The sequence below is a fragment of the Carassius auratus genome, chromosome 5 (assembly GCF_003368295.1).
Source record: "Carassius auratus strain Wakin chromosome 5, ASM336829v1, whole genome shotgun sequence".
Classification (NCBI taxonomy): domain Eukaryota; kingdom Metazoa; phylum Chordata; class Actinopteri; order Cypriniformes; family Cyprinidae; genus Carassius; species Carassius auratus.
Window position 1 is genome coordinate 30688341 of NC_039247.1, and position 27433 is coordinate 30715773.

General features: G+C 38.1%; 1 protein-coding gene across 1 annotated transcript; it reads right to left on the reverse strand.

The window, feature by feature from the left end:
• Positions 1-1049: 1049 nt before the first annotated feature.
• LOC113085649 (voltage-gated potassium channel subunit beta-2-like) lies at positions 1050-26190 on the reverse strand. Its single transcript, XM_026255222.1, has 14 exons — positions 25094-26190; positions 9987-10030; positions 9243-9280; positions 8866-8945; positions 6539-6583; positions 6289-6333; positions 6046-6089; positions 5878-5964; positions 5708-5793; positions 4657-4777; positions 4266-4360; positions 4054-4174; positions 3774-3862; positions 1050-2973 (listed from the first exon to the last, which is right to left on the reverse strand). The coding sequence occupies exons 1-14, from the start codon at positions 25342-25344 to the stop codon at positions 2884-2886; spliced, it is 1236 nt and encodes a 411-aa protein (XP_026111007.1). The 5' UTR covers positions 25345-26190; the 3' UTR covers positions 1050-2883.
• Between the last annotated feature and the right edge of the window lie 1243 nt (positions 26191-27433).

Consider the following 27433-nt stretch of genomic DNA (forward strand, 5'->3'; position numbering starts at 1 on the left):
GGGCATACGTACTGACCGAGGAGTTTCCTTGACGGAGATTGTAAAGCTGATCGTGAACTGAGAGATCTGAAACAGCCTGGCCAAAGACTTCCCTAAAATGAGACATGAAACCTGACAGGGACTTTAACACTGGGGAGTCTGAATTCCAAAGAGATTGTGCCCACTGGAGAGCTCTGCCAGAGAGTAGAGAAATAATAAAGGCCACCCGGGCGGAATCATCGGTAAACTGATGCGCTTGCATTTGGAAATATAGTGAAACCTGAAGCAAAAAACCGCTGCAATCCTCCTCCTCACCACTGAACGGCGCTGGTCGGGCCATGGGACTCGCAGAGGCAGCCGGCGAAGTAGCGGGTGTTTGCGGAAGTTGATGTTGGCGTGCAGAGTGAAGGATTGCTTCAGGGATGGCGGAAGGGTTGTCCGGTAAAGAAGAGAAGATTGACTGGCGCACTGCTCGCACTAGTTCGGCAAACGGGTCTTGAGATGGATTTCCCCCAGGCTCCGTAGGATTCTGCATCTTTGGTCTGATCTTCTGTCACAAACGAGACAGGAGGCAGACAGGATGGACCGTATGTGAGTTTTATTAGCAGAATGCTCCGAACCAGACGGGAATATCAGAGTGAGAGCGAGTATGGACCAATATCAATACAACGGAACGATCTCTGATCACAGTAAGTGGAAGTGGAATCACCGAGGGAGGACTGAAGGCAGAAGAAGATTGGCCGATCTTTGAGGGTTCTCAGAAGATTCGCGGATTCTCAGGTGAGTGTTGAGATAGAGTCTGTAAGCCATGTAATGACGAGATCAGACGGAGACTGAAGGTTGAGAGTGGGTATATAAGGGTGAGCAGTGATGAAGGATAGCAGGTGACGGTGATGAGGATGAAGAGATGCAGGTGATGACAATTAATATTCAGGGGATGACGAGCGAGTGGGTGGAGGGAGTGATGATGATGGTGGTGGTGGAATCCTGACAATAACACAACTGTCGATGGAAGCTTATTTTTTCTATGGACATTTTGTTTCACAATTTAGCTTTTTTCTCTTTGTTTAAATTCTGAGAACAAAAAAGTCCAAATTTCAAGTTACAAACACTAAATTGCAAGAAGAAATGTCTGAATAGTGCATGAAATGGAAGGCTCTACAAAATGTGAAATTTGGGAATAAATGCATGATATAGATCTTGTTATAGATCATTTCATTTGGCATATTTTTTTTCTATCTGTTTATTTATTTTGACCTGGTAAGGTTTAATCAGAAGATCATCTTCCAGTGAAAATGACGAATTCTCTCCAGTGATGCAAGCGGGACTACTCTGATCTTTTGTGCACTCAAGAATGGTTTACTGTAAATCATATTGTCCCCCAGCACAGCGCTTCAGATTTAACAGTGAAGATGTGGGAGGTCAGCAGCTTAACATTTCATATTTGACAGCCATTCTACAACAGAAATATTCATGATCAACAGCAATATAGAGCAATGCAAGCTACTCAACCTGTCAAATGTTGCTGATTTGAAAATATTTCATTTAGGACATTCATATAATTCATAATCAAATGTGACAAGACAATAAATATCTTGCATTTTTGACAAAATTAGGCATATGAATAAGATTAAATGTGTGCATTATTTAAAATAAAAATATTATTTGCTAACTAATTTGAGTAATGTTCTTCTTTCTTTTCCAAATACAGTTAAATCCTTCATGTTTACATATATATATATTATTTTATTTTATTTTAATAAAAAGACCTTTACCACTGCGGTCTTTCAAGACCACTACCACTGAGTTCAAGACATGGCTATGGTTTGGTTAATGATATTCTGGTTCTAAATGTGGCTATGAGATTAGATTTTCTTGCCCTTTTTTTGTAATTAAATCATTTGGAAACAAGCCTCATGATTTGAGGTGTCTTTCCAGTCTGTTGCACTGCATCAGTTTAAGTTTACTGAGAGTTCGGTGTCTGTCAGTAATAGTAATATTGACTAAAAGAGTTGTTTTTATATAAGTGAACTGGTGAGGGTCTGAATATATTGGCAAGGGACTGGATCCACACTCACACGCCTCTCCACTAACTGCACAGATTCTCTTAAAGGGACAGGTGCACTGTTGTAAACACGAGGAGAGATGGACCGAGGGAGATGGAGGAAGACTTGTGATGTGTCCAAACTGCTGTTTGCTGCATGTTGCTCCTGTAGGCAGTGAGCGTCCCAGCAAACGGGACGGGCAGCTTTTAGAAACATCTTCTGTGTCACTCGTGTGCAACGCCAGCAACGGAGAGTTTGATTCAAAAAGTGTGTCACCGCATGCACACACGATCTTGAACGCACGACCAGGCCCACGTGGAATCTGCGCAGGTTTCCGCAGAACGCTCATGATTCGGGAAGTCCTACACATCATTCATCCCACACATGTTCTTTTAATAAACATTTTGGCATATCTGATAATTCTTCCAGCTGGAAATAACAATGTAGCACTTTCCAATTTATCACATTTGATCCATTTCGCAGAATTCCACATTGGAATTTCCGTAGCGGATAAAGCTGCAGATTCCGTCTGGGCCGGCTAATAAACAAGCTTTTTGACACCTTCATCTTTCAATCGGCAGCACCTCCTCATGGAAGACTGAATCCTCAGTCTCTCCGAGTGAAGAAATGAACAGCCGTTTCACCGCTGTGATGTTGCAGGCAGCCGTGTCTGTGTTGAGTTAAGAGGTTATGTTCAGATATCTGAGCAGGGGACAGAGAGCAGTGTGGTGTGGGCTGGAAGCATGTTGCAGAAGGCATGCAGATTTTGTAATATACGGGAGGTCAGGAAAGCCGTCTTTTCCCCGTTGTGTTCTTTGTCTTTTCCGGCTGCACATGTTCATGTCATCTCTCTGGTTCCTCACGCACGTGACTCTTTCTTGGAGTGAGGCTTGTTGCCCAGGAGAGCATCCATCTCGCTCACTGTCTGAGGATTCATCTGAGACAGCACCTAGAGAGAAGATCAAACTCATCTTATTAGGACGTCTGTCTCGTCACAGGATGCCCCTTTTCATCAAATGGTTTCAGCAAGGATTTATTACACGGATCAAAAACGTCAAAGACTTTTAGAATGTTACTAAATATTTCCGTTTCAAATAAATTGTGTTCTATTGAACTTTGTTCATCAAACGCACACATCAATGAGTGTCTATGTGTTTGTGTGTGTCTGTGTGTATGGGTTTTTGTGTGTGTGTGTGTGTGTGTGTGTGTGCGTGTGTATGAGAGTGTGTATGTGTTTTTGTGTGTGTGTGTGTGTGTGCATGTGTGTCTGTGTTATTGTGTGTGTATGAGAGTGTGTATGTGTTTTTGTGTGTGTGTGTGTGTGTGTGTGTGTGTGTGTGCATGTGTGTCTGTGTTTTTGTGTGTGTATGAGAGCGTGTATGTGTTTTTGTGTGTGTGTGTATGAGAGTGTCTGTTTTTGAGTGTGTGTGTGTGTGTGTGTGTGTGTATGAGAGTGTCTGTTTTTGAGTGTGTGTGTGTGTGTGTATGTGTTTTTGTGTGTGTGTGTATGAGAGTGTCTGTTTTTGAGTGTGTGTGTGTGTGTATGAGAGTGTGTATGTGTTTGTGTGTGTGTGTGTGCATGTGTGTGTGTGTGTGTGTGTGTCTGTGTATCTGTGTGTGTGTCTGTGTGTCTGTGCGTGTATGAGAGTGTATGTTTTTGTGTGTGTGTGTGTGTGTGTGTGTGTGCATCTCATTCTTGTGTGTGTATGAGAGTGTGTATGTGTTTTTGTGAGTGTGTGTGTGTGTTACCCGCAGGGCTCCGAGGTTCTCAAGAAGCTGGTCTGTATTGGAGACACCAAGAAGTACAGAACTGACCCCTTCACTACGCAAGCACCACGCTGAAAGAGAGATTTCACAAAACATTACTGTACACAAACACTGACATCAATCTGTTCACTGACCATCTGATGCATAACACACACAAAGATCACAAGCAGACTCTCAGTCTGGCTAACGTCCAAGAGTTAGGGAGCACAATCAGTATAATGTAAGTGACCAGATCATATAATAAGAGTACAGAGACACTCACCGATGGCGAGCTGAGCCGCCGTGCAGCCCAGTCTGTCGGCCACCAGATGGAGCTCTTTGATTTTTGCCAGCTGTCTGCGTCCCTCTTCACTGAACACTCGCTCCTTCAGCCACTGATAGCCCTAATACACACACGGTCACTGGTTTAGACTTCAAACAGCACTGAGACCCTGAGCAGCGAGGAGAGACCATCTCCTGGTGTTTAAGACTCACTTTAATTGCGGCTCTGGAAAAGTCTGGAACCCCGTCACTGTATTTCCCAGTGATCAGCCCACACGCCAGAGGAGACCAGGTCATGGCTCCAACACCTGACGCAGCATGTGACAGACACAAAAACATCTGTCCTCAAACCAAACCCTCAAATCAATTACTATTTTTAAACCTAAGATGTTTGACATCAGTATGGTTCGAGGGTCAAGGTTAGATACAGTAAATATATCCTGCCGTTATATATATATATATAAAATCTAAAGTTATGTTTTCATCTAATTTCAGTTAGCATGCATTTAAGTGTCCAAAACATTGCATTTCAGTTCACGGTTTGAAGTGTGAAATTTGAAGGTGTGGTAAAGAGTGCTTGTTTCTGACTGAATATGATTCTGACCGATCTTGTGGTAGAGCTCTGGCAGCTGCACCTCCACTTTGTCCCTCTGGAAATAGTGATACTCGGCCTGCTCACACACCGGTGGGATTAGATTAAACTGCCTCGCTACAGAGTACGCCTCCTAAACACACAAACACACAGACCACAGGGGGTTAAAGTGTCCTTTCAGCGGCCCAGATCTCATAAACCAGCGTAAACAGCAGTTCTGGAGAGTGACTAATAGCAGCAACACAATCAATTCATCAGCTCATTGCAATTCTGAGAAATAGTTGAAATATCAACTCATAGATATCAGTCGCAATTGTGAATAAAAAAGCTGAAATTTGAGATAAAAAGTTGCAATAACTTTTTTTATTTCATGGTAGGAAAAAAAAACGGAATTGCGAGATGTAAACTCAGAACTTTTTTTTTTTTTTTAAAAGCTAAGCCTATATTATTATATAATGTATCCAATGAGAAAAAATAAATAAATGAAAAAAACAGCAAAAGTCAGAATAACAAGATACAAATTCTCACAATTCTTAGTTATTATTATTATTATTATTATTATTATTATTATTATTTATTTATTTATTTATTTATTTGCAGAAATGGGCTGCCATAATAACAAAACATGCTCTTCTACATTTTATTTAATTAATTGATTTATAAAAAAACATATTTTTTTTTTTGCATGTAGCATTAGGAAAATTTAAATTGACCAAGTAAATAATTTACAGGTAAGTAGAAATAAATATCTAGCATGATATTGCGGGGTAGTAAATTTAATAGCTTGTAGTGTAACGAGCTTCCTTCCCAAAGCAGTTACTTGACTATATTTTTACTTCTTTAAATTGCTAGTTGAGTAGTTTGTAAAACTTGTGCTTGATTACATGCATCATATTATGAGAAATGCACTCTCAGAAAAAAAAAAAGATGCAAAAGACCTTTTCAAGTCCATAGTGGCACCTTAAAGTGACAGCTTTTGTCCTTTTTTCTGAGAGCGCAGCTGCTGTGACACAGGAATGCATTATGGTATAGATGTGGTGTATTGAGAGAAGAGAGAGCGTACCATGATCTCCATGGAGCTCCAGCGGGACGTGCCCCAGTACATGGCCATCCCCTGGTTTATAACAAATGTCATCGCACGTACTACCTCTGCAAACACACACACACAACAGCGCTTGAGAGAAAGATGCATTCGTCACGCCGGCCATGAAAGATGCATGAGAAATGACAGACCTTCCATAGGGCTGTTCACATCGTTCCTGTTGGCGAAGACTATATCCACGTACTCCAGCTGTAGTCTAGACAGGGATCCTCTGAGACCTGCAGACACATCACCATCAGCGTCCGTCCCCTTCATCATCATCATCATCATCAGCGTGAGAGTCAGAAACAGCACTTTACCTTCTATGATGTGTTTCCTGGACAGGCCTCTCTCTGTCTCTGCCCTGAGGATCATTGATGCTTGATTCACATAGTGCATTTGCCGATCACCTCTGATTTGTGTATATTTTAGACTTTACTGACTGATTATGATTCATAAATAGTTTAAGAACTTAATTTAAAAAACTACATTTATTCATTTTGACACTATTCTGAATCATTTGTGGTTTTGAATGAACGCATGATGAAACTCAAGATACTCACTGTCCTCCCCAGTAGATCTTAGTCGTTACTACATAACTGGACCGTCTGAAACACAGTTTAAAGGAAAAATTTAGATTATTATAGTGAAGACAAGCCTAATACTGTTCTACATATTTTTTTCCTAAATGAATCCAAGATTGACCACAACCAGAGCAAAGAAATACAGAAACACTAGATAAAACATTACTGATTATTCTGTCTTATTCATATACTCCACAGAATTAATAAAAACAGAGTAAAAGCAGGTCACCTCCAGCCTTTCTTCTTGATGATATTCCCTAGAGTGATTTCAGCCCTGCAGGAAAAATAATACAAAATCTGAAAATATATGTTATAATTATTTCTATTACAGTGCAAAAAAAATAAAAAAAATAAATAATAAATATATATATATATTTTTATATTATAAAATATTTTTTAACATTATATTATATTATATATTCTATTATTCTATATTCTATATTCTATTATATTATATTTTCAGAAATTGTATACATGCATTTTATCATGTTTGACTTGCATAAATCAGAAAGGTCACTTATTTGCCACTATTTGTTCTTGTTATCCCACACAGCTATTTTTCAGTGTATTTAATCAGCATTTGTAGAGTTTTTTTATAATAATATGGGAAAGATTTGATAGAAAAAATAAGATTGATGAATATGTCGTGGCTAAAGAAGTCATGACCACACTTTTATCAGGTGCCTCGGCTCTCAAATAATCCAGCATATGATATAACCACTATTACTATTTCTCATGCTTCGGGTCAGGATCTAAATAAGCATTAAAGAAAGTTAAAGACAGATGTTAAAACTGTAGATTTATCCAAATAAAATGTGTGAAATGAACTGAAAACAAAAGATGAAATAATGGATTTTACACAAATGTGTAATGTGTCATGTCGTGCATCAACCATATAAAACCTGACAAGTCACATTTGTCAAAAAAAAATGTTTTAAACAAAACTATTTATTGAATCTTTACACAAGATATTACAAATTGTAAAAGTTGTGCTTCATTTGAGTATTATATTTGATGCATCATGCATTTATGATTTACACAATATGACAAAGAAGAATACGAAGCTTATATACAAGGAAGAAAAAATACAATGCACAAATAAATATTCCTTAATAGACTCATATTCACATTTTAACATGACTTTTCTAAAACGTAAACATAAGCTGCTTCAGTGCAGTAAATATAAATTTTTTAATATCATAAACAATATAAAAGCTATTAGATTATGTTTATTTCAGTAAAGAACAACAACCTGAAGTTGCATATTTTTATAAAGATATTAAAAGACCTTTTACTTTCTAAAAAAAGAATGAACCATAAGTCAGATGACAGAAGGCATGTGTTAGATTGTGTAGATCATGTTGATAATTTGGAGACCTTAGGAATTTGTGTATCAAATATGATATAGTACGCTTTAAAGCATTAAGGAAAGTGCATAATAATTATAATACAAATAGCTATTTGAAACTAATTTTACACAGGACACGTTGACCTCTGGGAGGCTATTATGTAATCTACACAGCTCCACATGACGATGATCATGCCGGTATAATCCTCCCAAGCACAAAGATCCCCAAACAGCTGTTCAGTTCACTCCACCTTTATTTTAAACTAAGTAACTAGGTTAAATGGCACTACATCAGGGCTGTCAGACCCTGCTCCGGGAGGACCTCCATCCTGCAGAGTTCAGCTCAACACACCTGTTTAATTAGGACTGGAGTGAATTAAACCCTGCAGAGGTCCTCCAGGAGTGCTGCTCTACACCCATGCCTACAAATGAAGACCTCAGCTCTCAATTCTGTCAAGTCAAAAAGCTGCGTGTTGATTGCAATAAAAGTAAAATGTATTATTCAATGCAATTTCATAATTACAATTATTGTCTTTGAGATAAGGTTAAAGTTACTGCTGAATGAGCTCACAAGCATTTGTGATAAACTAAAATATATACGAATATCATTTCTATAGACACATGAAGAGTTTAGTTCCAAAATGCCAATAAAATGGATAAATGCCTTTTTTTATTTTTAAATGTAGTTTCCGCCAAAATTAGTATTGTATCTGGTCGGTATTGAAAAGTCAGTTTTTAACGTTATGCATTTATGCAGTTATTAGTTCATGTTTTCTCCCTTTTTTACAGTCTCCCTTTTTCCAGATTGCGCTATATCTGCTTAACCAATCACAGCCCACCATTCCAAGCACTGTAAACATTAACAACCAATCACAGCGCACCTTTCCAAGCACTGTAAAGATTAACAACCAATCACAGCCCACATGTCCAAGCACTGTAAATGGTAACAAATAGATAAATAAATGATTTTTTAATAATTTTATAATAAATCTTTGAAAATCTAAACTTGTATTTGAATTTTTTTATGTTATTATAACCTAAAGATGTTATGTGAAAGTTTGAAACAGAACATAGTGGTTTTCATCTGGCCACTTTCTTAGTAAAGAAAACACATTTTTACTCAAATAAATAAAAATGGATTTATTATACCAAACTCTTCATATATCTATACATCACTTTTATATCCACTGCATCGGTGGCAGTCTTACCTGCCTGAAGCGTACACTTCAGCTGTGTCGAACAGATTGACTCCATTCTCATAAGCTACCGTCATCACACTCTCTGCCATCTGCAGAAAAACACACACACACGAAACACACACACGCAGAAGATGACAGAGATCTGGCCATTTACAGACACAATCTTTCACTTACCACAGAACAATGATTTAAACTCATTCAATAGCTATATATGTTTGCTTATTGAGTTCCATTACATGCACAACATTGTCTTCATTTTTTCAAAATGATCTTCTTTTATGTTTCACAATGGAATGAAAGGACATGATGACAGGTTACTTATTTGTTTGTGTTAATAACACATATTAAACACTAGAGGAGCATTTATCCTGAACATTATGATTCACCTCATCAGAGATCTGAGATCCAAATGTCACCCAGGTCCCTGTGGACAGAAAGAGAGAGTGAGGGACAGACCGATGAAGAAAATAAGGAATAAAACAGATTGGGGAGGGCTGGGATGCATTAAATACAAGAGAGAAAAATGTGGCAAAGACAAGACACATCACAACTTATTTCAGTTGTTCCACAGGAATTAAAACATAACTAAGAAAAAAAAACAATGAATCATCAACTTGTCTCTTTTCAATTTTCAGAAAATATCTTGATAATGTCCAACATGAACTAAGTGTGAGCAACGTATTTTTAATGTTACCGTTACTTTAAAAACAATTGTTTGTTCATCTTAGTTGAGAGTGCACTAACTAATGCTAACATACTTTTTGATTTTAAAAACATCTTAGTAAATGCAGAAATAAACATGAACTGAAATTAATGAATGCTGCTGAAGTGTTGTTTATTGTTAGTTAATGTTAACTAATGTAGTTAACTAATATTAATAAATGAATATGAATTAAACAATAAAGTGTTACCAGAATTGATCAAATATTGATTGATTTCAGCAGGTTTGTCTGCCGCTGGTTAGAATGCAACGCTGTGACTTATTTATAGTTGCATAAGCTGGGATAAATGAAAGCATTTAAACATGGACAAAATAGACACTTCAGTTTTAAATAAATGACTGACTCCAGTTTAAACATTGAACAGTTTCAGTCTTTAACAGAGATGACTGAAAATCACTGGCTACTCACCAAGACCCAAGCAAGAAACACGCAGACCCGACTTTCCGAGGTTTCTGAGAGAAAAAATAAAAGCGAGAGAAAACACTTAGTAATTTGAACTCTGCTTTTGATATAGTTGTATAGTTTTATTGTCAGTATGCTTTAACTCTGACTGTATTCATTCGCATCAAACAGAAAAACGAAATCAGTAATTCTGCATATTCTTCATATAGCTTACATAAACTGCATTCGTTTACACAATGTTTGTGAAAAACAATGAGCAGGATGCATAATTATATAAAATAAAAAAATAGCCGTTTTGTAATGTAATTAATTGATTACTCAAAGGCATATCTGACTGATTAAAGGATTATTAGAATAATAGTCCCATCCCAACACAATACATAACGTCAGACAGCATACTGTATAGTGGATATGGATGCATATTCAAAACCATTGTACAATGGCTAATATTAAATAAAAGTAGCACCCTGTGTGTTTGAATTACAGATGCATGCTGCTCGCTCACGTGTTCGATAGAAACAGAGAGATAGAAAGAGACAGTCTGTCAGCATGTCTAGATCCAGGCGGCTGAACCACGCTTTCTCTTCTCTGCATCTATTTGTGTTTGCCCGGCCAGTCTATTTATAGAATGCTTGCAACTGTGCATTTGTTTGCGTCCAGTGTGCGAGTGTGTGGACTGTTCATTATATTGATATAGACATATTACTAGCCAAGACCGTGAGGAATTGCTGAATTAGTAGCATGAATCATTAATTTGATCTAAAAAAGCTGAGGAATAAAAGGCACATCTATTCATCACATGAGAGGACTGTGTGAGAGAGGTAGAGAACTCTGCAAAGCTCTGTCTCGCTGACACAAATATTTTCACTTTCACTGTCATCCTTCATTTTTATCTTTCTCCAACCTTTCTCTTTTTCCACAGCGCTGTATTATAGCGCTGAATCACACACACACATGCACGCACATACACACACACACATCTATATGCATGTATATGATGAGACGCCGCAGGGAAGAAAACATGAAGATCATGGTGCTGAATATTCACAGTCGATGCTGCATCACCACACACACACACACACACACACACACACATTTTACTATGATGGTGGGGACTTACTGCGATATTTCCTAGCCCCTAAACTCCTAACTGTTATAGAAACCTCACCTGCAATATTATTTTTTGCAATATATTTTAGTAATATATACATAATTCAGATTCTGTTATAATGTACTCATCCTCACATTGTTTTGAAGCTGTGTTGAACACAAGACGAGAATAACTCTTTTCCATGCAGTAGGTCTCTGTGTTTGAGGCTTTTAACTCGCATTATGCTTTCAATATCTATACAATTTTCACACTCCAGGAGCGTTTGGACCGTCATAACGTAATATTATTTTTCAACTAAAACTATATTGTATGTGGTCGCCAACTTTTAATTAATGAGTGAATGTGAAAAAATGTGTTAGTTTTTTATGTTATCATATTATTACCAAGTTATTACTGCATTTACCCCTTTTGATTCAAAAATAAGAAATTCTTCAAAATGTACAATTCAACATGAAACTATATATATATTTATTATTTGAATATATCTTTGTGTGAATTTGGATGCATTCAGTTAATTTGGCTTTATGATGTAATCCATGATTGTTAAAAAGCAGTCAAAATTTATGAAACCTACATATTAGTTTCTAACAAAACAACTTTCAAACAACATGAATATTACTCATAAAAGTTTTAAAATAAACAAAAATTCATCGTGCATGCATAAACTTTCCATTTCAGGTGAAAAAAATGTATATTGTTTGATGCTGCAATGGTTCATCTATGGGTGTACTCATGTTTATCGACAAAATTAAGTCACAAACCCGAACACCAAACATTTTAAACATTTCTTAAAATTGGTATATCTTTTAACATGTAATCATATAATCTGTACTGTTTTAAGAAATGTTTGTGTAACTCCTCTGGGTCACAATGGATCTAAATGTGCAAACGCTCTAAAAGTAGCATCTTGCAAATCATGCCTATAATCTATAAAGCTGTGTTCAAGGTTTAATATAGCAGAATATCATGTGTGAAAACAGACTGAAGTTTACCTTCCAGTGAGTCAGAGATCCACTGAACGCACACATATATCACATATAGTGCCAAGGAAAGATAGGGCGATGTCAAGATTTTGAGTGATTAAAGATTTCAGTTTCAGCTTGAGTCTCACACAAACTATTGAGAAGTCAGCCTCATTGTAATGACGTGGAGAGCGTGACTATGCATTAAAAGTCAAACATTGAGAGTGATTTTTTGGGGAATGAAATGAATGCTTTTATCTAGCAATGATATATTAAATTGATAAAAAGTGACAGTGACACATTTGTAATCTTGCAAAAGGCAATTGCATTTGGAATCATGAAAAATGAATCATTCCATGAAATGAAAATCAGTATATTAGACTGATTTCTGAAGCATCACGTGACACTGAAGACTGGAGTTATGATGCTGAACATTCATTTCACGCATAGTTGTTTTTACCGAATAGATCTGAGCCATAGACTTCTTTCAAAAACATTAAGAGATCTTAAGATATGTGGTTTTATTAACAAAGTTCGGGAGAAGCACGATCAGATAATCATCCAATTTGGCACAGGTGCATCTCGTTTAGCTAATCATCTTAAATAGCACGCAAGCGTATATATATCCAGTCTTCCTACCTCCTGTCCCACGACAGTTTTTCGGCAACCCTCCTCCACCCCAACTCCTCACTTCTAATCTATTTATCCCAAATTAGGGATAGGGGGAGTTATTTGGGTTCGGGCTATGCTCCGGGCCCGGACCCCTCCCCCAGGACAGCACGCCAAAATATGCCTACTATTTGCCTTCAGATTAGATGTAAGGGTGAACTCGTGAAACCAAACAGTAGTGTGCAATGACAAAACTGTAATATATGGGTGAACTAATCTTTTGGGAACCAGCCAACAGGAAACAATGCTGTAACCTCCACACATAATCTTCACATGTTCTTAGATGCTGACTCTTGCAATATGTCCAAGACAAGTGATATCTCCACCATGAGTTGATATTGGGTTTGCATTGCTGCAAATACTGTACATACTGTACAAACATGTATTTTCTGGTAGTGACCGTGTTATGTGATGCAGCATTTCAATCTTAGACTTGTGGCCTGGTCCTGTTTTTTTCCCTGAGCATATCATCAGTGAACACTTTATTTGTCAAAGGCATTTTTTGCAAAAGATAGAAAAGAAAAGATTTTTTAAAAGTTGCACGCACCTTATATCTCTTTCTTTAATCTCCTTTGCCTTTTACTTTGAGACAGAGAGGTTTAATAATACTCTTTATCCTACCATAAGCCTCACTGTAAATCATCCTGTTGACACGCAAGCACATGCTAAATAACATTAGCCTCTGCAGCAACCACCGACTTCTATTTACTGATATGGGTATGAAGAAATAGACAGACACAGAAGTGTAGTTTGTGTAGAAAGCACTGCAGGAATCCATGCTACTGTGTGCTTTCATATAAAGCTGGAGTATTTGTGTCTAGCTGATGTAATCAGAAGTGGATAATTGTGTAAGATTATTTAATAATAATCTGTCATTCCCTGTTCCTGGAGCTGTGTGTATACAACTGTACGAAGCAAACGGTCACTAAGTAATATCTGAGCTGTTTCTCACTGACAGCAGCGAGAGCAAACGTGTATTACTGCTAAACTTTCCTGCTCCTCGGCTGTATATAGAGAGTTTAACAAGAGATGTCTCAAACTGAGCTCAGATTTGCCAAGATACGAGAAGTTTAAAAACTGGACTAATAATTATCAATGCATTCTTTCAAAATATCCAAGCAATGACATTCACAATAACTGTACAGCAAGTGTATATCAAGAATGACCCCATCTGTTTTCAATTAGTTTTCTCAAGAATATTAGGAGAAACTTTATTTATTTATTTATTTTGGATGTTTTTGCTCAGTTTGAGTCTCTGGATTAAACTGACCTGTTTTTTTGTTTTTGTTTTTGTTTTTTTCGACATTTAGGATTTCAGTGAGAACACTTCAGCATCATACACGGATGTGAGTACAGTATGGGATATATTGCCTTGATGCAATTACATATCGAAATATTAATAAATACCTGTAAAGAAATATTTGTGCAATACATTTATATTTATGCATGAAGTGTTTTACGCTTATGTTTCATATTTATGTTTATGTTTATTCTTTTATAAATATATATATAAAATTGATACTTTTACATATGGAAAGAATTACATGCATCATCACATAAACTGAATTTTAAAAAGTGACTCCGTGGGATCCTGATAAAAATTCAATAAATGCCTCCATTTTTTATTATTTTTATTTGTTGTTTTTTTTTTTTTGTCTATAATTTTATGTTTACTGGGTTAAATGCAATTATGAGCAGCAACACAGAATGGAGCAATATTAGGCACACAGTTTGCTGTGAGTACAGGAGGGCCCCAAAATTAACAGTAATATTATTATTATTATTAACATACAAATTAACTTGTAGAATTAACAAAAGTTCATGTCAGCTTGAGCACTGCGGTCATTAAAGCAAAACTGAAATACCAAACACTAATTCATTCTCAAGCTTATTTATTTATTTTAAAGGAAACGTTTCACTCCCATTGTTATGCTGATAATATGATTCACAGTGACATGACACATCATGTTTTCTCCTGTGGTCTCAGACTGTTGAGCCCCACTGTATACACAGAGGTCACATCATACATCAACACAGACATCAGGCAGATTCATAAAAATCAGAAATGCAGAGCACACAACTCCTCAGACACACTCCTCTCAGAATACTGCAGTGCACCACAACAGGGTGGAGAGAGAGAGAGATAGTGAGCGAGAGAGAGAGAGACAGAGAGAGAGAGAGCAACAAATGTGAAAATGTGAGTGAAGGCAGATAAAGTGGGAATGAAATAATGACAAGATGAGGGAAAATTGAAACAATTGATAAAGGCAGAGGACAAAGAGTGAAAAGCAATGCCATAGAAAGACAGAGGGAACAACATTGAAAGAGAGCAGTGAACATCGAGAGAGAGAGAGAGAGAGAGAGAGAGAGAGAGAGAGAGAGGGAAGAAAATGAACAGCAGAACGGTGCACATTTCTCCACAGTGTGTCTGTCTGCAAGCCGTGAAAGGCCCAGTCTGATTAATGTACTTTATAATGAGTTAGCATAGGCAATTACTGCACATGCTGAGAAGTGACGATAAAAAAAAAAACAGTGAGTGAGCAAAAGAGAGAGAGAGTTATGTGTGGAATGGCTTTCATGGGAGGCCGTTTGAGACAGAACCCATTGAAAACCTCGCTTCTGTTTCCAAATGAACTAAACTTCGGGTTGCAATTAAACGACTTACGGACATACTGAAAATGTTTATGCTCTCTCACACACGAACATTTTTGAAAGTGCACGTGTACGCGCAAGTGTTTCACATGTAAGTGGAAGTGTTTCACATGTAAGTACAAGTGCAAGTGTTTCACATGTATGTGCAAGTGTTTCACATGTATGTGCAAGTGTTTCACATGTAAGTACAAGTGCAAGTGTTTCACATGTATGTGCAAGTGTTTCACATGTATGTGCAAGTGTTTCACATGTAAGTGCAAGTGTTTCACATGTATGTGCAAGTGTTTCACATGTATGTGCGTGTTTCACATGTGTGGTGAGTGGGGCGGGGCCGAGAGGCGTGGGAACGAGGAGTGAGGCCAGGTGTAGTGATTGGAGATGAGCTACATCTGCGCCCCACCGCCGGTCTCGAGTCCCACGTAGGAGATGGAAGGATATAAAACTGGAGCGACTATAGTGAAGGACGAGAGAGGACCAGGCCTGGACAATATTTTATGTTTTGCTTTTTATCTATGTGCACCAGTCGTCCGTGAGGGGCTGGTGCGCCGTTTTGTGTTTATTTGTGATTATTAAAGTTTCATTTAGGTTCCCGCCTCCTTCTTCCCGATGATTACGAAGGTTTTATTATTACAACATGTAAGTGCAAGTGTTTTACATGTGCATGTTTCACATGTAAGCGCAAGTGTTTCACATGTAAGGACAAGTGTTTCACATGTAAGGACAAGTGTTTCACAAGTATGTGCAAGTGTTTCACGTGTACGCACAAGTGTTTCACATGTAAGCACAAGTGTTTCACATGTATGTGCAAGTATTTCACATGTAAGCACAAGTGTTTCACATGTATGTGCAAGTATTTCACATGTAAGCACAAGTGTTTCACATGTAAGGACAAGTGTTTCACAAGTATGTGCAAGTGTTTCACGTGTATGTGCAAGTGTTTCACATGTAAGCACAAGTGTTTCACATGTATGTGCAAGTGTTTCACATGTAAGCACAAGTGTTTCACATGTAAGGACAAGTGTTTCACAAGTATGTGCAAGTGTTTCACGTGTATGTGCAAGTGTTTCACATGTAAGCACAAGTGTTTCACATGTATGTGCAAGTGTTTCACATGTATGTGCAAGTGTTTCACATGCATGCGCAAGTGTTTCACATGTATGTGCAAGTGTTTCACATGTATGTGCGTGTTTCACATGTGTGGTGAGTGGGGCGGGGCCGAGAGGCGTGGGAACGAGGAGTGAGGCCAGGTGTAGTAATTGGAGATGAGCTACATCTGTGCCCCACCGCCGGTCTCGAGTCCCACGTAGGAGATGGAAGGATATAAAACTGGAGCGACTATAGTGAAGGACGAGAGAGGACCAGGCCTGGACAATATTTTATGTTTTGCTGCTTATCTATGTGCACCAGTCGTCCGTGAGGGGCTGGTGCGCTGTTTTGTGTTTATTTGTGATTATTAAAGTTTCATTTAGGTTCCCGCCTCCTTCTTCCCGATGATTACGAAGGTTTTATTATTACAACATGTAAGTGCAAGTGTTTTACATGTGCATGTTTCACATGTAAGGACAAGTGTTTCACAAGTATGTGCAAGTGTTTCACGTGTACGCACAAGTGTTTCACATGTAAGCACAAGTGTTTCACATGTATGTGCAAGTGTTTCACAAGTATGTGCAAGTGTTTCACGTGTATGTGCAAGTGTTTCACATGTAAGCACAAGTGTTTCACATGTATGTGCAAGTGTTTCACATGTATCCACAAGTGTTTCACATGCATGCACAAGTGTTTCACATGTATGTGCAAGTGTTTCACGTGTATGTGCAAGTGTTTCACATGTAAGCACAAGTGTTTCACATGTATGTGCAAGTGTTTCACATATAAGTGCCAGTGTTTCACATGTAAGCACAAGTGTTTCACATGTAAGCACAAGTGTTTCACATGTAAGCGCAAGTGTTTCACATGTATGTGCAAGTGTTTCACATGTATGCACAAGTGTTTCACATGTAAGTGCCAGTGTTTCACGTGTAAGCATAAGTGTTTCACATGTATGTGCCAGTGTTTCACATGTATGCACAAGTGTTTCACATGTAAGCGCCAATGTTTCACGTGTAAGCGCAAGTGTTTCACGTATACGCGCAAGTATTTCACATGTATGCGCAAGTGTTTCACATGTAAGCTCAAGTGTTTCATATATAAGGACAAGTGTTTCACATGTACGGACAAGTGTTTCACATGTATGTGCAAGTGTTTCACATGTACGCGCAAGTGTTTCACGTGTACGCCCCAAGTGTTTCATATGTATGCACAAGTGTTTCACATGTATCCACAAGTGTTTCACATGCATGCACAAGTGTTTCACGTGTAAGCTCAAGTGTTTCATATTTAAGCACAAGTGTTTCACATGTAAGCACAAGTGTTTCACATGTAAGCACAAGTGTTTCACATGTAAGGACAAGTGTTCCACATGTAAGCACAAGTGTTTCACATGTATGCACAAGTGTTTCACATGCAAGCACAAGTGTTTCACATGTATGCACAAGTGTTTGGGGCGGGGTTCTTCTTCGTGGGGAAGAAGGATGGATCGCTCCGTCCCTGTATAGATTATCGGGGTTTGAATGACATCACAGTCAAGAATCGTTATCCTTTTACTTACTTCTTTATTTAAAGAAACAGGGACAGCATACAATAAACATTAACCTCAAAGGGAGAGATGCATAGTACTGGGTTTTAGCTCAAGAGCTAATTTTCACCCGTAGTCCCTGCTGTTGATGCCATTGGCCTTCGAGCTCTTGCAGGGGGTGACCATCTTTACGAAGTTGGACCTTCGTAATGCTTATCACCTAGTTCGGATTAGGGAGGGGGATGAATGGAAGACCACCTTTAACACCCCCACGGGGCACTTTGAGTATTTGGTCATGCCTTTTGGACATTCTAACTCCCCAGCAGTCTTCCAGGCACTCGTCAACGACGTGCTTAGAGAAATGGTCGACCGGTTTATATTTGTTTATCTCGACGACATCCATGTCCAACATGTCAGGCGAGTGCTCCAGTGGCTGCTTGAGAATCCTTTATTCACCAAGGTGGAGAAGAGTGAGTTTCAAGCATGGTCGGTTCCGTTCCTGGGATTTATTTTTTCACCCTGAAGGAATCCGAATGGATCCTTCCAAGGTAAAAGCAGTTGCTGATTGGCCCACCCCAGATAGTCATAGAGCGGTCCAGCGATTTCTGGGGTTTGACAATTTTTACAGGCGGTTTATTCAGAATTTTAGCCAGGTCTCTGATGGATCTCACCTCCACTTGAATACGTTTCTGTTGGTCGCCTGCAGGCTCAGGCTGCATTCTCTAATTTAAAGAGTCACTTTGTTTCGGCTCCCATTCTTGTTACTCCCGATCTGTCTCGTCAGTTCGTTGTGGAGGTGGATGCATCAGAGGTGGGAGCAGGGGCAATTTTTCTCAGCGGTCACCTTCGGATGACAGAGTACATCCCTGTGCATTTTTTTTTCCTCATCGTTTAGCCCCCTCGGAACGGAATTACGACATCGGGAGTAGGGAGTTACTGGCTGTTAAGTTGGCACTGGAGGAGTGGTGTCACTGGTTATAGGGCGCGGAGTAGTTTGGATCGATCATAATTGTGCTCAGGACTAGGAGTCTTCGTTGGCCTCGTGCCTGAGATCCTCTGTCTCGTTCTTCCATGTCCCGTTGGGCATTGCACCAGAGGTGGTCTCCAAAGCCTGTGTCCGCAGGTGACTGTATGGACGGCTCGGGGTTGTTACACCTGTTTTTTGCTCATGTGTGTGTCATCACACGTTGGATTCTTTTTGGATTTATGGTTATACCTAATAAACTGTTGCACTTTCTTTGTTTGTGTTTTTCACAAATGAAAAATCACAAATTATAATTTTCATTGAACTAACATAAAAAATAAATAAATAAACCTTTCACAGTGAAAATTACCCTTGTGAAAAAGAAATACACTTAGAAAAAATAAAAATGCTTATTGCAGAAATAATAGTGCAAACTGAATGTAGTGCTTTTGGATATTTAATTTTATGTTTTTTACAATTTATATAAAAATAAAAATGTATATTAAATTTAATTAGTTAAACTTAAAGGTGCTTTTTGACCTACTTAAATAGGACTTAATTGAGTATTTTGTATTTGTAATAAGATTAAAGTATATTGTTGAATGTATTGACATGCATTTATGTTAAACAAAAATATACATTATTGATATGTTTGTAATTACACATTTATGGTAGGGCTACATTATAATCAATTTGAAATATATTAACTTTAAATGTAATATCAAACAATAAGTGTACTTCTTTAAAGTAACACAAAATTAATGCACTATGATTTAAAATAAAACCTTTCATCTGACATTATTACAAAGTGCATTTTTTAATAGTGCACTTAATTGGGTTGTGACAAATATAATCATGAAAGTGTCTCTCTTTAAGTACACTTAAGTGGCCTTTTATTTCATTGAAATTATATTATCAAATACACTGTACTTTAAGAGACAGAATAGACTATAAGAACGAATTTTTGTTAAACATGTAAAACACTGCAAGCCACTTCATTCCTGCAGGAACTGATATAAAAACCTAACATACGGTTTGTAAATAAGTTTCTGGCTAATATAGAAGGCTGGCTAAGGACGCTGCTGTATAACCTCTCTCTACGACAAGCACAACTGGGATATTCACAGATGATGAGCTCTCAGACACATATGTTTCTTAATGGCCTCCATCTCCCAGTGCATGAAAATGAGCGGTCCAGCGGTCCAGCGATTTCTGGGGTTTGACAATTTTTACAGGCGGTTTATTCAGAATTTTAGCCAGGTCTCTGATGGATCTCACCTCCACTTGAATACGTTTCTGTTGGTCGCCTGCAGGCTCAGGCTGCATTCTCTAATTTAAAGAGTCACTTTGTTTCGGCTCCCATTCTTGTTACTCCCGATCTGTCTCGTCAGTTCGTTGTGGAGGTGGATGCATCAGAGGTGGGAGCAGGGGCAATTTTTCTCAGCGGTCACCTTCGGATGACAGAGTACATCCCTGTGCATTTTTTTTTCCTCATCGTTTAGCCCCCTCGGAACGGAATTACGACATCGGGAGTAGGGAGTTACTGGCTGTTAAGTTGGCACTGGAGGAGTGGTGTCACTGGTTATAGGGCGCGGAGTAGTTTGGATCGATCATAATTGTGCTCAGGACTAGGAGTCTTCGTTGGCCTCGTCCCTGAGATCCTCTGTCTCGTTCTTCCATGTCCCGTTGGGCATTGCACCAGAGGTGGTCTCCAAAGCCTGTGTCCGCAGGTGACTGTATGGACGGCTCGGGGTTGTTACACCTGTTTTTTGCTCATGTGTGTGTCATCACACGTTGGATTCTTTTTGGATTTATGGTTATACCTAATAAACTGTTGCACTTATCCTCTGCGTTTGAGTCCTCTCTCTTCAAGTCCCTGACACGCGCAAGTGTTTCACATGTGTATCGCAAGTTTTCAATGGGTTTCTAATTGTCAACGCAAGTGTCCTTCCCGAAAGCACAACAAAAGATGTTTAAAAAAGTGATTCATAATGTACATAAAGCAAACTTTTATAAGTGCACTTTTTTTTTATTGTACTAAAGTGTGTTAAGAATCATATAGTCTTGGAAGTGGCAATGCAAAAAATACCACATATATGGTGTAAAAACATTAGTTTTCAGGTTCAGGGTTAGAACGATTACCTAGTCTTCTTTTGTGTTCAGCAGAAAGAAATAAGGTCATAAAGTGAACTGTGTGAATTATCAGTTAAATAGTACTGTTTGTAATTTGAAAATGAAAAATAGCCATTAGTAATAATTAAGAAACACATAAAAAGATGTATCAACGTCCTACTTAAAAACAGAAAAAGACACTCTAAAGATCAGCTTTATTGCTTTCGACATTGCTTTCCATTCATATGTTGTCTTGGATAAGTGTTAAAGAGATTTAATGGTAATCTTAGTTATGGATTTTGTGTGGGAATCAGATATCAGTGTCTCTGACCCGAGTGATTTTTTATCGACTAGCAATCAGACCAGTGCTGGATCCCTCACTGTTGATTATGATCTTATGAGATTTAGAGAAACAGAGGGACCATATTAATTTGCCCATATTTTGAATCAAGTTTATCATTAGCCAAAACAGAATTTAATCTTTCTTTGTTTTTGTTTTTTTCCCCCAAAACAAAAAAATATATCATCACTTAGTCACCCTCATGTTGTTTCAAACCCATAACTTTCATTAATTTTCAAATCATAGATGAAGATATTTGAAAAGATATTCTGAAAGATTTCTGTCCCTCCTTCGGAAGTCTATTCACTGAAAACCTTGACACTTCAAAAAGGTTAGAAAAAGATTGTAAAAGAAATCCGTATAATTTAAGTTACTTCATTCGAGTCTCCTGAAGAGACACGATCACTTTATATGATGAACACATGTAATTCATAAATAAACACTGATCAAAACACACATATATAGAGTGCATCAAAAATGGCGATAAGGAAGCTCAAGTGTTTTCATGTTGTGCTGTCTGTATGAATTTTAAACCTCCTTGTTTCAGATCATTTAAAATATAGTGCATCAATCATATGGAAAACTCTGATTCTGCTTTTTGGAAGTTGATTTTTGTTGTATGGGAAAAGAGCAACATGGACATTTTGCTAAATGTCTTTGTTTGTGTTTTTCACAAATGAAAAATCACAAATTATAATTTTCATTGAACTAACATAAAAAATAAATAAATAAATAAATAAACCTTTCACAGTGAAAATTACCCTTGTGAAAAAGAAATACACTTAGAAAAAATAAAAATGCTTATTGCAGAAATAATAGTGCAAACTGAATGTAGTGCTTTTGGATATTTAATTTTATGTTTTTTACAATTTATATAAAAATAAAAATGTATATTAAATTTAATTAGTTAAACTTAAAGGTGCTTTTTGACCTACTTAAATAGGACTTAATTGAGTATTTTGTATTTGTAATAAGATTAAAGTATATTGTTGAATGTATTGACAAGCATTTATGTTAAACAAAAATATACATTATTGATATGTTTGTAATTACACATTTATGGTAGGGCTACATTATAATCAATTTGAAATATATTAACTTTAAATGTAATATCAAACAATAAGTGTACTTCTTTAAAGTAACACAAAATTAATGCACAATGATTTAAAATAAAACCTTTCATCTGACATTATTACAAAGTGCATTTTTTAATAGTGCACTTAATTGTGTTATGACAAATATGATCATGAAAGTGTCTCTCTTTAAGTACACTTAAGTGGCCTTTTATTTCATTGAAATTATATTATCAAATACACTGTACTTTAAGAGACAGAATAGACTATAAGAACGAATTTTTGTTAAACATGTAAAACACTGCAAGCCACTTCATTCCTGCAGGAACTGATATAAAAACCTAACATATGGTTTGTAAATAAGTTTCTGGCTAATATAGAAGGCTGGCTAAGGACGCTGCTGTATAACCTCTCTCTACGACAAGCACAACTGGGATATTCACAGATGATGAGCTCTCAGACACATATGTTTCTTAATGGCCTCCATCTCCCAGTGCATGAAAATGAATGGTAGCTTTTTAATCACAACAATTAGGGGTCATTAGCATAATTATAGCAGTTGTTTTTCTGAATGTCATTAATGCTAATACACAGCAATTCTAATGTGTTGGTATATGTGCCCTACATTAAAAAAAATGCACATGGGTGCATTTAACTGCATTTATGTTGGGAAGCTCTGAATAACATGCTATCTTCTACTAAATAACAACTTCACAATATTGTTACACACAGTACATGCATGCTGTTTAAAAAAAATATAGGCACTATGCAGTACGCTAGTATTCTGATCACTACTGATCAGTAAGAAAGTAAGAAAGAGAGAGATTTGGTGAGAATCTCTTTATCTTATCCACATGAAACAGGTTTTGACTTGAAAGCACAGTGGGCACTAACTGAAGTTACAGTGCTTTGTGTCTATATAAATTAAAAATTGAGATGACAGGTTACTGAGAAAACTCCACAAAAACTATTTCTCAGTTCACCTGCCATCTTCCCCCCTCTGGCTAACACTCTCCTGTCCTTCCACCTTTGGCACAGCTGCTCAACAGACAGGACTCCAGTAAAAACACAACGTGAACTAGATTAAAAAACTGGCTTAAGTATGCCTGACCAAGAGTTTGAAGTAGTGACTGTATTCTGAAGGTTCTAATAGACAGACATTTGAAATGACAGATGAGGTTGCTATGAATGATGGGGTGTTACTGCGTGGTTTCTAGGGTGGAGAGATAGAAAAATAGAAGGGAGTTTAAAAGCATATCAAATGTCTAGTGAGTCTTTCTTAAGCCAGCATAATAACATCCATCTCACTTTCCAACACTCTCCACTAAACCTGTACTGTACTCTGTGTGTGTGTGTGTGTGTGTGTGTGTGGGAAATAGCAGAGTGTGCTTTAGGTCTAGCAGATCCAACAGAGTGATGTGCAGCAAAGTGGAAACTCATTTAAATAATGGCTCAGCAATCTCTGAGAAAGATCCGTGAACGATCCGTGGGTGTGAGTCTGAGGCTGAGATTAGCACAACACACGCTCACACAAACATATTTCACAGTCAAGCAACATATTCAATGAGAGGAAATGTGATGTGGTACTGGACTGTATCCACCCACAATTGACTCGACCATGAAAAGTGCGCATTCGGAGCAAGTTCATTTTGATCATGAACGTTTACAGAGCATTTTTTTTCACATGCATAAATTTAACATCTCAAGTAACTTTGCTGTCAAATATGTGGGTTTTGACAGGGTTTTGTGTGGGTTATATGAAAGAAAACAATAAAAGAATATTCCCAGAAGTCCCTGAGAGATGATGACATATAAATTCTTTAAATAGTTATCTTTCATACTTTTGTTTGCATTAATGTACATTGTGTTACATTTTCTGTTATTTAGTTAATGTGTATGCATTATTTAGAGATATGTTTTGTCTTTGTGTGTTTGATGATATGCACATCTAAATACGAGTACTGGAAATGTTTTATGGACAAGCCACTTAATTATAATTATTTGTACTTTTTTGTACTATTTGCACTTTATAATTATTGATGTTATCAGCACATTTTAAGGTAAAAATCTGATAGTAAACTTTGATAGTAGATTGGTATTTAAAACATCAGCTAATTAAATATAATGTTTGTAAAATATGCAGGCAGCATTATGCCATCATTGACAAACATTATCAGTTCTATTAGCATTTTCTTTTTTATCATCCTCCAAATCACAAGTCAGATCATTAAAAAATATATTAATAAAAGAAACTACTTTTCAGCAAGTTGTGTGTTTTATGCAACAACTAATTCTGAGTGTCATGGTATGAGAGCTTATCGTGCTATATATAAAATACTGAAATGTACTAAACACTGATGAACTAATCAATAATGCAAGCAAAGGAGGTGATTCCATTCCTGGCCCATTAACATCCAGTTTGCCATTCATTCAACTCAGCCAAAACACACGCACTGAAGTGAGCACACACACACACACTCAGTACTAAACTGGCTGTCACTAGGCCTGTATGAATCTTTAAAGAAGCCATAAAACATCATCCGGCACAGAATAACCCTGTCTGCCGCCCAACAGGTGGTGTAACACACATACACACACCACCTCCACCTGTCTCACCTGTATTTCATGCTACTGTGTCGTCCAAGAGCCTCCTTCATGTGGGCGTGGCCTTGCGGCAGGGGTCGGGACCCCGTCACATCCCGAGACTTGACCAGGCTGTGAGGGGCGTAGTGGCCGTTGCCCCCCTGTCCACTGCCTCCTCCGCCGCTGTTGCTGCCCCCTGGTGGAGGGGCATTTCGCAGGCCGCACAGCCGGTCCTCACTGCGGCTCTTCAGATTGTGCTCCGTACAAGCGAATGAGACCTGCATCCTGACCGGCTCTCACACACTAGTGACTCCTGTGAGTTTGAGTCTATCAGACTGAGACGCTTTGTGTTTGTGGTAGTCTCACAGTATGAGCCAGATAGATAGATAGATAGATAGATAGATAGATAGATAGATAGATAGATAGATAGATAGATAGATAGACACTCAAGTCAGGTCTTGTACCTGTGTGTGTGTGTGTGTGTGTGTGTGTCTGGCTGCTGTCCAGGCCTTTATTGTGCCGCTGCGCGCTCAGTCTGTCTGTGCAGCCGCCCACTGCACTTCTCCGAGACCCGGATCGACGCAACTGGAAGACGCTCCTCTCCGTGTTGAGGCATGCCTCCGCAGAATCCGGGTGGTCTCTCTGTATACGGCGGGGGACTTCCTTAAAATCCGGAACCACCCTTCCACACCAGGCTTCCACCGACGGGATGCGTAACACGTGAACGGCACTGAAGCTCCGCTACGCGACGGCAGAGACGCTTGTGTTCAGGCGCGCCTGGACATCTCCTCGTCTGCACTCGTATGGACACACACTCACTAGATAGTGATGGTCACTATCTGACACACAGCGCGCCCTCACGCGCTCGACACACCGCAGCAAATGACACGCTGTGTTCCTGACGCGTAATTATCATTGCCATGGTGATCATCGCACGAGATCAAAAGAGAGTTTGACAGATCCGCAGTGTCCATATTTCAATATCAGATCGGACTGTAGGAGCCCATAAGTCGCATCATGAAGGGGATATATAACGACGAAAGGCTGTCGATGGAGATGTGAAGAGAAGTGTGCCTCCTTTCAGAGCGACAGAGTCTTCAGACGCGATACTGCCACCTCAGAGCCCACTGAAACCCTCTGTGATCCCCCCCCCTCTCTCTCTCTATCTCTCTCTCTCTCTCTCTCTCTCTCTCTCGGATCTCCATTGTGATTAATGTGTGAATTGAGGAGGACCACTGCAGATTAATCATGGGCTTGACACATACACACACACACACACACACACACACACACACACCATATTTTACATTCCTCTTTTGCTTAAATATAAGGATAAGGCAGCACAGCAAAAAGGTTCCAAAGGGTTGGAATAAAATAAAAATAAAAACATTTAAAAAACTGTACTTTTCACTGTACAAGCAGACCAAAACAGGAGTTTGTCATGCAGACACTCAGTCAAAGTCTTTCTAATATAATGCTATTGAACTGATAAAATTGTAGGGCTATATTAAATTTTAGCAAATGCATCACAGTTTTCTTCTCAACCATTAACACACCAACTTTTATTGAAACAAAATAAATGAATTAGAAATAAAACTGATAATACACACACACGCACTGTACGTACAACATTATATAAATATATTTGTAAATAATTTTTTATATACCTTCTTAAGTCCACATACCTTCTTAAAACTCTGAAAGTAGAATGTTATCCAACTATCTTCAAATTAAGTAAAACAATATACAAATATAGTTCCATAAACTAACATAAACCATAAACTTTTTCATGTTTAAAACTCAACTTTCTTTTCTTTTTTTTTCATAAAATATATAACTACACTATATATATATATAAGTGCAACCCTGACATAAATATGAATAAAAGAAACATGCTCTTGGCTCTCCTCACAAACTGCTTAAGAAGGCCAAGGGTGGTTTTTAGAGCCAGACGGTTGCTGATGGATGCTGCTGCTGTAACATCTGCACTGGACCACCTCTCTGACCACAGGCACAGGAGACAAAACCTCAAAATGATTCACACGAAACATCACGAATAATGCAGAATCAACATGAAACTGCAGCTGTTTGAGGAGAAATATAAGCTCTCCTAAATTCATAATTCTGTGTGTTGTTCAACTGACTGTTCAATTGGAGAGGCATTAGTACACTGTCATGCAGCTAAAGCATGTTATTCAAAGCCGTACTCAGTGCATCAGGGCACACAGAGACTGCTGCCAACCAATCAGAGCGAGGCAGTGCAGAGGAATCAGCCAATGACAGCGCAGCTGTGCAGTGTAGTGAACATGGGGGCGGGGCAGGGGGATAGAACAAATCTGCTCTCATCAGAGAACATCTGCATGTAATCCAGAG